Raw genomic sequence first — 13,582 nt, 5'->3', positions numbered from 1 at the left:
AACCACATAGCAGATACCTTCTCACAAATTTTATCCCCAAAAAATTTAGAAAGAACTTTCCAAAATATTAAACAAGAAGAAAAGAAAAATATCAAGTTTCAATCAGAAAATACGGAAAACTATAACCTGCCTTTTTCGATTACAGAATTCCAAGACACACTAGTCAAAACCCATAACACAGCTGCTGGCCCAGATGAAATTCCTTATGAATTTATAAAACAATTGCAAAAAATTTCTCTTACGTACCTACTTAATATATATGTAACCCCACATGTGTAGCTCCTCGACATCAGATCGCCGACTCCCAACGTCGGGTATTGTGGATTTTTCGTTCAACTATTCCTCTTATGGCCGGATCGTCCTTTTCCTGTTGGTGACTGTCGATGAGAGCACACGCGGTTCACAAAATAGAAATATGAACAAAGAAAGGAAAAACACAAACGCCAATGTTCACATATAAATTGACTGTTGGACTTGTGAGTTTGTGTGTCTTCCCCCCCATTCTATCGATGTTACATTTGTCTATGTCTGTTTCACAGTCAACTCCAAAATTGTCCACGTCTCTATTTCACAGTCAACTCTATAACTGTTCAACTGTCACTGTCCAACTTCCATCCGCCGCGACGGGCATCTAGATGTCAACTGTCTATCTCCTCTACGTTGGTATCACTGGTCTCCCACCCCATCCTGGCTACCAGAAGCTGCCCTTCCTGTTTTATCAATAGGTTTCTATTGTTATTGTTTGCTACTTCCTACCTATTGTTGATTGTAGGATATTTCCGCTTTCTTTGTCTATTGTAGGATATTTCCGATTTCTTTGTTTATTCTAAGCTATTTCCTCTTTCTTTGTCTACAGGGCCACTTTATAGTATCACATATACAATAATCTATGGATGACTAGCAACATTCCTACACTCTGGAAACAGGCCACTATTATCCCTATACCAAAACTTCAAAACACAACAGATCACCCAAACCAACCAAATACCATGACAAACCAAACTTCTGACCAATTGCTTTAACCAGCTGTATTAGCAAAATACTAGAGTGTATGATCAATAAAAGATTAACATGGTACTTTGAAACCAACAATATAATAACAAACCTACAAACAGGATTCAGAAAAGGAAGAGGGATATTTGACCACCTTGTCCGACTTGAAACATTCATACGTGAAGCTTTCCTCCAAAAAGAATATCTCACTGCAGTTATCTTTGACCTTGAAAAGGCTTATGATACCACATGGAGATATGGTATGATGAGAGACTTAAAGACACTTGGCTTAAAAGGAAGATTACTCCTGTTTAGTGACAACTTCCTAAAAAACAGAACTTTTAGAGTCCTTTTAAACGACACTTTCTCAGACTCAAAAGAACAAAGAATGGGAGTTCTAGAAGTGTAAGCCATTTTGAGTTTCAGAACAGTTTCAGATGGTTCGCTGTTACACACAAGTCCTGGGAGGTGACTTGTTTGTAGTAGACAGTTCCACAGAACAAGATATTCTTACCGTGTCGAAACCCGGGAAAAGAACATGTGAAATTGCTCCAGAAAAGGTTTAATATTTATGAAGCAATTCTGGTTTCTGATTGGTTGGTAGCAGAACGTGAATTTATTTGATTCGTCAGTTCTTAGCAGCATCGTTTATAAATAGAATCGTCCGACTGTGTGGGATCATACCCCATTATAGAACCAAAATATTGCAACATCCTCCCTATTTTTTATAATGGGGAAGTCCCTTGTGTTTGTTCTGCTCAAAAATAAATATATATTTTTATATTCACTTAGACATAACAAAAATTAGAAATCATTTGGATCTTAGAATTTTAGCATTTAAAAAGACGCCATTTTTAATTGTGCTCAAATGTCAAAAAGGAAAATTACAAAGTTTTTTTGTTTTTTTAAGCAAAAGTATTAGTTACGCATTAGTAGGTTAAAGTGTTAATACTTTACTAAAATGGATACAGTTTAACGTCTTGTCCAGGACTATTTTTTTTTTTTTTTTAATATATAGAAATCTATATACTCTGAGCATTACCCCTAGGGGTTTCCGCTGATATTCATGCAAAAAAGTAAGAGCCTTCTCATAAGTGGAACTTCGCTGGTCTGTATTTTTAATATATAGAAATCTATATACATACAGGGCAGTGAAAGAAAAAAAAATTATTCAGTCGAATTCACCAACAAGTTTTCAGAAAAAACGTTGTAGCTTTATCCGTGTCGCCGGTTTCATAAATACATCAGCGATATTTTGTTTTGATGATATGTAATTCAAAATAATGGATTCCTTTTTTATCTTATTTTTTATGAAATGGTATTTTATATCTATATGCTTAGATCTTTGGTTGATTATCATGTTCTGTGCTAAGACTATACTGGCTTGATTATCACAATTAATTACTACGGGGCTTGTAATCAATTCTGGCTCTAAAATAGTCTTCAGGATATTTTTAAGGTAGAGTGCTTCCTGGGTCGTGTGTGTGAGCGCGATAAATTCTGCTTCACACGTAGAGAGAGATACAATCTGTTGCTTTTTAGATTTCCATGAAATAATAGGCCCATTTTCTGAGAGTCTGAAACAATATCCAGATACACTCTTGCGATCTTCGTCGTTTGCCCAGTCTGAATCCAAAAAACCTAATTTTAGGGGATTTCTTGATTTTCTAAATACTAACTTCTGTTCTTTGGTTCCTTTTAAATAACGTAGGACTTCTTTAGCTCTGTTTAAATCCTTCATTGTCGGTCGTGATAATTTTTCTGACAGTTTTGTTACTGTATAGCATATGTCGGGCCTGGTTGCAGTCATTAAATATATAAGACTACCTATAATTTCGCGATATTGTGTGTCATTTATTATTTCAGATTCTGTGTGTATATTTTTATTAATATCATTTTCGACCGGTGTAGAGCATTTCTTGCACTCTCCCATTCCAAATTTTAATAGTATTTTGTCGATGTATCTCGATTGAGTCATCGTAACAAATCCTTTGCTTTGTACTGTTCTACGCCTGATGCTGTACTCTTTTTTTGTAAAGACCCATCTGGTAGAAATAACATGTTTATCTCTTGGGAGAGGCACTACCATATAGGTATCATTTTCGGTTAAGGCATCTATTTCTTTTTTCATGGCAATTTTCCATTCATCACAATGTTCTGAATTAATTGCTTCGTTGAAGCTTTTTGGCACATTTTCCATTGAATAGCAATAGTCGATTTGATAATCTTTTATATTGTCGACCACAAAAAAATCTGGTCGTCTTCTATTTCTTTTGGGATATCTTTCGACTTTATCATCATCATCATCATCATCATGGACACTCTCGTCTCCGTCATTTTTATTGTTTTCGTTTGTTCTAATTATTTGAGGTAATATAATTTCATCCTCTTCATATGACGGGTTTTTGTCTGTAAAATTAAACGTGTCTGAATTTTACACACCTTTTTATTTTATTTTTTTCGGGAAAAAATATTAAATTGGCTGGACTGTTTTTATCGTATCCAAGAAATATACCTCTGTCGGCTTTAATATTCAATTTACTCTTTTTCTCTATATATGCGAAGCAAGTTGAACCAAATATATGCATTCTGCCTAAATTTGTTTTTTTTACCGCAGAAAGATTCATATGGAGTTTTAGATAGTGTTTTGTTAAAGCACCTGTTGCGTATATAGGCTGCCGCCATAAGTGCATACGTCCAGAGGTTTTTAGGGAGTAGGCATCTTGCCATTTCAAAAAGTGTCCGCTATGCACGTTCAACAGTCCCGTTTTGGTGTGGTGATCTAGGAGCTAATGTTTCATGCCTGATATGATGGTTAATTAGTAAAAGATGCATCCTTGCGGATGCATCCTTTCTACCACATTATTTAACATTAAAATTAATAACATCACAAAATGTCTTACCCCTGGTATAAAAGGCTCACTATATGTGGATGATTTCTTGATCTGCTATAGATCAAAACACATCCATACTATAGAACATCAACTTAAACAATGCCTAAACAAAATAAGCAAATGGACCACAGAAAACGGCTTTAAACTATCAAAAGAAAAAAACAAATGTCTACATTTCTGCCATATACAAAAATGCATAATGACCCAACTCTCAAACTCTTTGATACAGAAATCCCAATAGTCAAACGACATAAATTTCTTGGCTGCTTGTTGGGTTTGTCGGGGGTATTTACGTCGAGGAGGTACAAGTGCTTGCAGTTTGTCAGAGCAAGCACCGTTAAAGTACTTGTAGAACAGGCAGAGGGATGCAACATTTCGTCAATAGGACAGAGACTGAAGTTTAGATGACAGTTCAGGACCTATCAGATTAGTGACTCACTTTTGAACATTGTCTAGGAGCGAGAGACTAGTAGCAGATGCACCAGCCCAAATATGACAACAATACTTCATACATGGCGAATGGTGGTCTTATAGAGGTGCAGGATACTTTCGGCCGTTAGTAGCTTTTTAGCATGGTAGAGAGAACCTATCTTCTTCGCAGCGGTCCTTGCAATACTCTCAATGTAATTGTTCCAACTCATGTTTCCTAAACATTAGGCCGAGAAGTTTAAAGGATGTACTTTCAGATAAAGAGTCTTTGGCCATTCCTATTGGTGGTAGAGAAGGTTTCTTGTAATTATTGAAGGAAATGAGTTTAGTCTTGGCAGCATTGAATGTGACCATCCATTTATGTCCCCATTCCACTACAGATCGGAGGTCATCCTCTAGTGTTTCTGCCATTTTTTTAGATATGTGTTCATTTGTTTTCCTGTCGTGTCTGTTATAAAGCATGCTGTCATCAGCATATATACCCATCTCACAGACAATTTTGTCAGGGAGGTCATTTATGAATATTAGGAATAATAGAGGTCCAAGGATAGACTCTTGAAGCACTCCCACATTTATATCATATTGTTTATATATATATATATATAGATGTCTGCAGAATGAGTGGAGTCAATGGCATTGAAATATTGGATGTGAGTTCTTGGGTTAGTAAATGTGGAACAAACAAACAAAGTAAACAAAGACTAGTCAATCATACAAAGATAAGTAATTAAGGCTAAATATTAATATTAAAAAAATCGCAAATAATATTGAGTAAAAACACATGTCCCATATTAATAAATTATGCGTCTGAAACAGATAAATTAATTTCCAATTTATGTGAACCTACTACATCTACAATAAAATCTACCATGCATGTTTGAAAATTGAACACCTGTCTGACGAAGGGAAGACATCCTGAAATATAGCATCAAAGACACACTACCTGACAGAAATAAGAACATCTTCCATGTAAAATATTTTATTAAAAAAACGCATGTGTGTATGTGTATATATGATTATACATGTACACATGAATTGGATGAAAAAAAATGAAACTACATAGCTGGTTCTACCATTAGATCTTAAGTTGTGTTAGTTTGAGTCTATCTGTCACACCTTTGCATTTTTCTGCTTTCTATAAACTTAAAGTTCTTCTTAGATGTAAAACAGTTGAGGTGGCAGGATCAGTTAATGGGGGAAGGCCATGAAAACAACAAATGAGGATTACGTCAGAAGTGAGACTTTTTGGTGTTCATTGCAAAGTTCTACTAATTTCCTTACGAGATTATGCTTTATCTGTGACTAGGACTACCACACCAAGCTGACTTCATGGTGACAAATGATAAAAATCTATTTTCCCTTTTCTCTTTTCTATTTTGCAGGAGTGTTTGAAGGTGGAAATGGCTCTTATTGAAGCCAAACATGAAAATAACCAAAAACAGTTGGAAACTCATCTGGAATCTAAAATGGAAAAAGAGGTTTGGACTTAATACCATTTAAAAAATTCATTACAGCTGCCATTTTGATTGGTTAGCGGCATCTTTGATTACATAAACTATTCAAAGGATAGACATTCTAAAGATTTTTTGACACTTGTGCATTTAAGATTTGGAGGACATTTTTTTCTGTTTTCATTTTTGAAGAATTCAAAGGGGAGACAATTCAAATTTTTAAAGTTTAATTTTGTAAAATTTCATACATTTTTTTATAGTGATTTAATCCATAATACATTGTAGTCTACAAGGCACTATAGAGAAGCTACTGCTGATTTTATAAAATTATTTTATATGATGGATTGAATTAAAGTTCAAAATGCAAAAGTTAAGTATCATGATTCAATTGTGCTTTAAACAAGCATTCTTCTTGTGTGGTGATAAAACATTTCAAATGCATTTGTGATGTTAGGGTGTATAAGGATGGTAACTTTGGTCAAGATCAGACTGTTCCTTCTTTAATTGTATTTTTTTTAGATTATCAATACTTATCTGAGGCATTTCAATACAGAACCTATCTAAAAACACTTACAGACACAGAAAATATATTTGTGTGAAATTAAAAAATTGGCCCAGTCATTTTGGAGTCCATAAGAAACAAACTCACAGGTTTTTCATACTTTGTCGCTTTTTTATCTGTGGCCTGTGATCTGTTGTGGTTGTTGTTCTGTTTAAATCAAGACTGATCTACTCATGCATGGAACACAATAGACTTGCAGAGGTTTCAAAGGTTTTATTGGGGAAAGAAAGTTTGTTCACAAAGGGGAGAGACTAAAAGAGAGGCTAAAATTAGTTCTTTCTAAAAGATAAGCTAAAATTGATTCCTTATTATTTATTCTTCTACTTAGAGATTGAGAGATGCAGATGTCAGGATGAGATTTGTTTAGATTATCTCTACTTTTCCAGAATGTGTGCCGTCTGTCTTGCTTCATGAGTGCGGCTGTTAAAAAAAACTCTGTTCTCTCCCCATACATGCGATCATTTCTATTTAATCATCCAACACCTGCATTTCTAATGTATTTTGTTTAGAAGGCTAACTTTTGAACCCTTATCTTAATCATACTAGCTGCATTGAATCTCTTTCCGTTTATTGTCAGATTATCCTGACATGCACTATGTAACTCTCACCAAAATTCATACTAGTTAGCATAACCTCTTTGCATAAAATCCCAATTTTTTTTTCATATTTATTTTACTTTCAGTTATGAATCACTCACTGAAAAAAAAAATTATATTAATACATTAAAATTATATTTTGATACATATTCTATACAATAAATGTTTTAATTTTCATATATTTTTTATTTATTTTGTTGTTTTCTATTTTTGCATTATCATAGACACTTGTTTATAATTGAGGTTCATATAATGGCCACTAGATGGCAGTTCTCTTTCTAAGAACAGAGGTCGATAACTCGTCTCTGATGCTAATATGTAATTGTCATACAGAAGTGCCTCTCTCTCTCTCACAGGATATGATTTTGCTAATCTCAGTCTTTTTTATAAATACTATTATGGCACATGTTTTTCAAAATTGTCTGATGTATTCCCTGCTTCCTTTGTTCAAGCTCATTTGACTCATTAGTCTTGTGGTCTTCATCGATTCACTGCTTTTATACCTCATTGTAATACAGCTTCCTATTCCAGTAACTTAAACTGGAAAGAAGAGGTGATCATTACAAGAGTAAGAACATTCCGCACAAATATCATTTATTCATTCCTATTAAAAGGAGAAAACCCACCTAAATGCTTACCTTGCCAAAAAAACTACACAGTTAAACATTTTCTAATAAACTACATCGACCTAGCTCCCTTACGCCAAAAACATTACAGCACTAACAACATTAAAGATCTCTTTGAAAATATAAATTTAAAAAAATTCTAAATTATTTGAAAGAAGTAAATCTCTTCTCCAAAATATAAATCTTAATTATAAAATAAAAAAAAATAAAATTATTTTTTTTTCAACACCAAACCTTTACAAAACTTCCTCGAAACTCACTTTGATATACTGGAAAATAAAGAATACCTATTCTTTTAAGACAAAACACCTCCCACATCCCCCCCCCCCAGTTATTTGGCCTTAAACGACCATGCAGCTGTTGGTAGACCAATAAACTGAACAATCAATTAATCAATCTAAAAATGAAAAAAAAATTTGCTTTAAAACAAAAAAAACAATAAGCAAATAAAAAAAAATCGTTTTAGGCATCAGTAAATAGACACACATTTTTCGAATGCCGATTCCGATAACCCCAAAAGTTTCAGTTTTTCCGATTAATAACCGAATGCAACATGAATACTATTTCCACAATAACTGAATTCGGCATTGAATGCCGTAAAACACCCAAACCAGACTCGGCAATTACTTGAAAGATGAAAATCTTTTCTCCAAAATGTAAATCTACCTAATAAAAAAATAAAAATTTGTTTTTTCAACCCCAATCCTTTACAAAACTTCCTCCCAACTCACTTCGATATACTGGAAAATAAAGAATACCTATTCTACTAAGACAAACCCTTCCCATAAAAAAAATCCCACTTATTTGGCCTTAAATGAACATTCAGCTGTTGATAGGCCAATAAACCGAACAATCAATCAATCCAGTAACTTCTTTCTAAGAACCACAAGCTTCTGGAACTCTTTTCCTGTTGACTGTTTTCCTCCTACCTATAACTTTGTTTTTTTCAAGACAAAAGTCAGTAAGCATATCATGTCTTTCTGATGATCATATTTCATTCTTATCTCCTTGTATCAAGTGGCTTCACACCTTGTCTGGAGCGATTTCCATTAAAAAAAATGTAAAAGCTATTTTAACCTCATGTACTTTTGGTAAATACAGGGTTCAATCTTAAAACTAAAATCCCTGAATTTAATGTTATCATGGATCCATTATTTCAATTTCTTTTTTCTTTTATTTTAAACAGATCACGGTTATTATTGAAGATGTCAACAAGAAGCGTGTATCCTTTGAGAATCGGTTGCAGGAAAAACACAAGCAACAGATTATCAGCCTGAACGAACACCATTCAGTCAAATTAAATGCCCTCCTCCAAAAATATCAAATGGAACTAAAACAAAATGATAACAAATTTTCATTACAGTTACAAAATCTTGAACAAACGTGAGTCGATAACTTTTCTTTTTTTTTTTTTTTTTAAATTAGTGTAATACAAGCTATCACGTGTATTTTCATTGTATTTTATTTATGATACTATGTGTTTGTTATGCTGTGAGACCTATGTGGTCCGCCTCCTCTTGACACTGATCGGCAACCTCTGTTCTGTTTGCTGTGGATTTCTTTTATCTTTTCTGATTCTGGCCATGTTTCCATCTGTTACGCATTATGCAGAGGGATGCACTAGCTCACAATAGCTCATAGGTATAAAAATAACACAAAAGCAAACCCAGACACCAGCACTTTCTGTAAATAGTGCACTTATCGACCTTCTCTGTACGTTTTGGTAGTTATTTGCTGAGGCGTCTTTGTCATCACTTGATCAATTGATTTCCTCATTTGTTCCAAGCAAGCTATGATTTGCATTCTATGATGTCAAACTTGCCACTGTCATCAACTGGACCTTGTCCTTGACTTCTAGCTGCTGTCAACCAATGACTGTTTGCAAACCGCTACAAACCATTGTAAAGACTATCACAAAATTCATTGACTGCCACAGACTTCCACAACAATTGTAAAAGTCCTTGCCAATCCTAAAACTAACTGTGAAAATATATTCGGTCTTTTGTTGCCATCATCTGCCTCACTTTAATTACAATCCCCCTTCAGCTCACCTTTGTGCATCAGTGAACAAATTCCCATGCCTTTGTTCACCTGGTAAACCTATTTCCTCTTGTCTTTTTGTTATATTTCTTTTTCTTTTTATCTCCTACTTTCTAACACTTAGGGGTGGAGAGACAACGTTGATAGTATTACAATATTAAAAATTATACAGCATAATCACGTCGAAACACCAGTTTCCATTAAATCACCAAAGTTAAGCAACATTGAGCCTGGTGAGTGCTAAAATGGATGACTGTTTGGGAATTCCAGGTGCAGTATCTCAGCATTGTTTCCAATCATCCTGGACGTGTTCTTGCCACTGGACTCGAGCGTGTCGATTCAGGAGAGGTGGGGTTGGTTATTGCACAACCCTTGCCTCACAATTACATGTATCCATTGTCTTTCAAGAATGAACAGAGGCCATGAAGAAATGCAAGCGAAAACTTAAAATGTCAAAACTATTTGATTATCATTTAATCACAAATAACAAAAAAAATCTGATTTTGCAAACATGATACTTATGCAAATGTTATTCAGCATTAAAAGAGTTTTCTAAAGAGTTACAACTTAACCATATTAAATTGATAGATAAAAATTTTCACATTCTCTCAGATTCCATTTCTAAACTTAAAAAGTAATAAAAAAATTAAATTGGGCGATTAGACAATTTTTTACGGCAGGAAAATTAAATTGGGCGATTAGCACAATTTTTTACGGCAGGAAAATTAAATTGGGTGATTAGCACAATTTTTTATGGCAGGAAAATTAAACTGGGCGATTAGCACAATTTTTTACGGCAGGAAAATTAAATTGGGCGATTAGACAATTTTTTACGGCAGGAAAATTAAATTGGACGATTAGCACAATTTTTTACGGCAGGAAAATCTCTATTGATTTAATATTATACATTTTGTCAAAGCAAAAAGTCATAAAAAAAAAAAATATAAAGACCCTACAAACTTATTCCACACTCCAATATTTAAGCATATTTTATGACCGGACAAAGCCAAGCAAAGCCAGGCAATCCCTTGCTAGAATAAAATAAAGTATTTAATTCAATTAAAAATTTTTTTTGCTTTTGGATGTTTCAGATTAAAAGTCATGAGAGAGGAAAATACCAGCTTGAAAATTTCCAACCAACGACTTGAATCTCAAAGGTAAATCAAAAATTCCCAATGTATTTGTCTGTTATGCTGCGCGACCATGTGATCCCTTCGCTCGACAACAATCGCCGACCCCAACATTGTGTGCCGTGGATTTCTTCTCTTTCATCTTCTTTTCTGGTCGTGTTGTTATCTCTCACATTGGTAACTGCCAAGAACGTGAACATAGGTTCACAAGTATGAAAAAATAAAACAACTTGGAACACAAACTCTAGAAACAAGATTCTGTATATATTGGTTGAGCTCTGTGTGTGCAACATGACTCCCTGAATGCTATGGTCCACATCTATACAGTCTGGCGAGGCCTTTTTATTTTATTGGTTGACATCAGCTCTCCTCCATCTGCTTCAGGCCATGACCTGTCTTCTACTGTTTCAAACTCTAAACTGTCCTCAACAGTCACAAACTCAAGACTGTCTGTAAACTGTTCCTAAACTCATTGCCACTCCTAAAACTGTCTGTGAACTAATTTGAAATGCATTGACTTGTATTATTTGGTCATTTGTCCCAATCGCTACCACACCTTGATTAACAATTTCTATTTCAGCTTTTTTTTGTGTCCCTTAGTGGACGACTTCCTCTACTTTGTCTTTCTAATAAGCTCACTCCCTATAACCTTTGTTCTGCTGGTCAACTTATTCCTTCTTTTTTGTTATAGTTTCTGATTTATCAGAGAGGGACCTATGTTTTCAGTGGCATCCGTGCATTTGCCACAAATTACTTTTCATTAAATAGATGTGCACAGTAAAAAGAATTCCCACTGTGTCCCCAGGTGCTCAAGAGGTCAAAAATGCCCAAAATGGCACGTTTTGCCCCATAACTTTTGATCCATCCATTAGATTTTTCTGAAACTTGGCCAAAATATGGAGCCCAATGTTCTGTATTACATTTTCACCCCAAACAAGGAACATTGCCACTTTGGTGTAGGGGGCTACTATCAGGGGCAACAACTACTGTGGTACTATGTAGGGATTTGAGCAGCAAGATGTCGGTTCACGTTGCACTTGAACTTCTGCACGTCAGTACAGTTGAGGAAGCAGGGACCTGGAATGGAATTCCAAAGTCTAGCGGTTCTGGAGAAGAAACTACTGGAGTAGAAAGATCTTTTACATCTAGGGATCTCTACAGTGTGGGGGTGGGATTTAGCAGCCTGTCAGATTTGTCGAGGGTGTTCACGTTGTGAGGCACAAGTGCTTGCAGTTCGTCAGAGCATTCACTATTAAAATACTTGTAGAACAGGCAGAGGGATGCAGCATTTCGTCAATGGGACAGAGGCTGAAGCTTAGATGACAGTACAGGGCCTATCAGATTTGCGACTCTTTTGAACCTTGTCAAGGAGCGAGAGACTAGTAGCAGATGCACCAGCCCAAATATGACAGCAATACTCCATACATGGGCGAATGGTGGCCTTATAGAAGTACAGGATACTTTCGGGTGTTAGTAGTTTTTTAGCATGCTAGAGAGAGCCCACCTTCCTTGCAGCAGCCCTGGCAATGCCTTCAATGTAATTGTTCCAACTCATGGTTCCTGTGAACGTTAGGCCAAGGAGTTTGAAAGATGTACTTTTAGGTAAAGAGTCGTTGGCCATTGCTATAGGTGGTAGAGAAGGTTTCTTGTAATTATTGAATGAAACTAGTTTAGTCTTCATGGCATTGAACGTGACCATCCATTTTTGTCCCCATTCCACCACAGATTGGAGGTCATCCTCTAGTGTTTCTGCGATTCCTTTAGATATGTGTTAAATCCAGTATGGGTGACCCTGGCAAAATTCTGGTTCGCATCCCCAAAGTGTTAAAAATGCCCCATTTTGTGGCTATTTTTTCATATTTCTCAAAAACTTGATATGTCTGACTATATAATGTTTTTTTTTTCACGGTGGTCAACTCAAATATATATGTGTTAAGGCCTGAAACTGCACAGTTTTCCATTTACACTGGGATTCGGCGTCCCAGGGGTTCAAAAGGGGTCAAAAATGCCCCAAAATGGTAAAAAATTATACTTTTTGCCCTATAACGTTTGATCCATCCATTAGATTTTCCTGAAACTTGGCCAAAATGTGGAGGCCATTGTTCTTCATATCAATTCAGTATGGGTGACCCTGGCAAAATTCTGGTTAGCATCCCTTTGGCACTTTTTAGGTCTAAAAGAAACATGCCTTTTTGGAGCTTTTTTTTTTCATATTACTCAAAAACTTGATGTTTATGTCTATATAGTGGTTTTCCATGGTGCTTAATTAAAATATACATGTCTTAAGGCATGAAAGTGCACCATTTATCCATTTTCACTGGGATTCAGCATTCCTAGGAGCTCAAAAGGGTTCGCAAATGCCCCCAAATTGCAAAAAATGACTCTTTTTACCCCATAACTTTTGCCCATGCATTAGATTTTTCTGAAACTTGCCGAAAATGTTAAGGAAACGTTGGCCCTTCACACTTCTCACATTCATCATTTCTTCACTATTTTTTGTGGCGTCATCTTACATGCAACACCAGAGGGGGACCACACATGCTCAGCTTGTTCTTTTTTCTTCTTCCTGACATTTGGCAGTGAGGAGGGGTGTCAGTAGTATAACAGTGCTCTTTTTTGCTTAAATTTTCAATTCAACTCTTCAACACATATACACACACACACACATATATATATAAGTGAAAGTGTCTATCTGTGTACATTTCCCTATGCAATATATCTGCCAATTTTTAGTCTACAGACTCGAAATTTGATATACAGGGTAGTGAGATTTGGGAAAATCTTTGTAATCTGTTTTTGGCCAGAAATTTTGCTGTTAAGAGGTCAAAGTTCGACGATTTGACCTTTGAGAACTCTACCAA

The 13,582-nt window shown here is 35.3% G+C and overlaps 1 protein-coding gene across 1 annotated transcript in view; it reads left to right on the top strand.

Annotated features, from left to right (window-relative positions):
• The window catches only part of LOC145263120 (uncharacterized), a 154,573-nt gene that overhangs the window by 93,438 nt on the left and 47,553 nt on the right, over positions 1-13,582 (top strand). Inside the window, exons 12-14 of the mRNA XM_080120062.1 lie at positions 5,699-5,794; positions 8,738-8,934; positions 10,683-10,748. Coding sequence (XP_079976188.1) covers positions 5,699-5,794; positions 8,738-8,934; positions 10,683-10,748 — 359 coding nt within the window. The remainder of the gene's footprint in view (positions 1-5,698; positions 5,795-8,737; positions 8,935-10,682; positions 10,749-13,582) is intronic.

Source organism: Euprymna scolopes, chromosome 38 (assembly GCF_053919585.1).
Source record: "Euprymna scolopes isolate OS-2025 chromosome 38, ASM5391958v1, whole genome shotgun sequence".
In the NCBI taxonomy this organism is placed as follows: domain Eukaryota; kingdom Metazoa; phylum Mollusca; class Cephalopoda; order Sepiida; family Sepiolidae; genus Euprymna; species Euprymna scolopes.
Note: the sequence above shows the minus strand (reverse complement) of the source record. Positions and strands in the feature narration are given on the sequence as shown.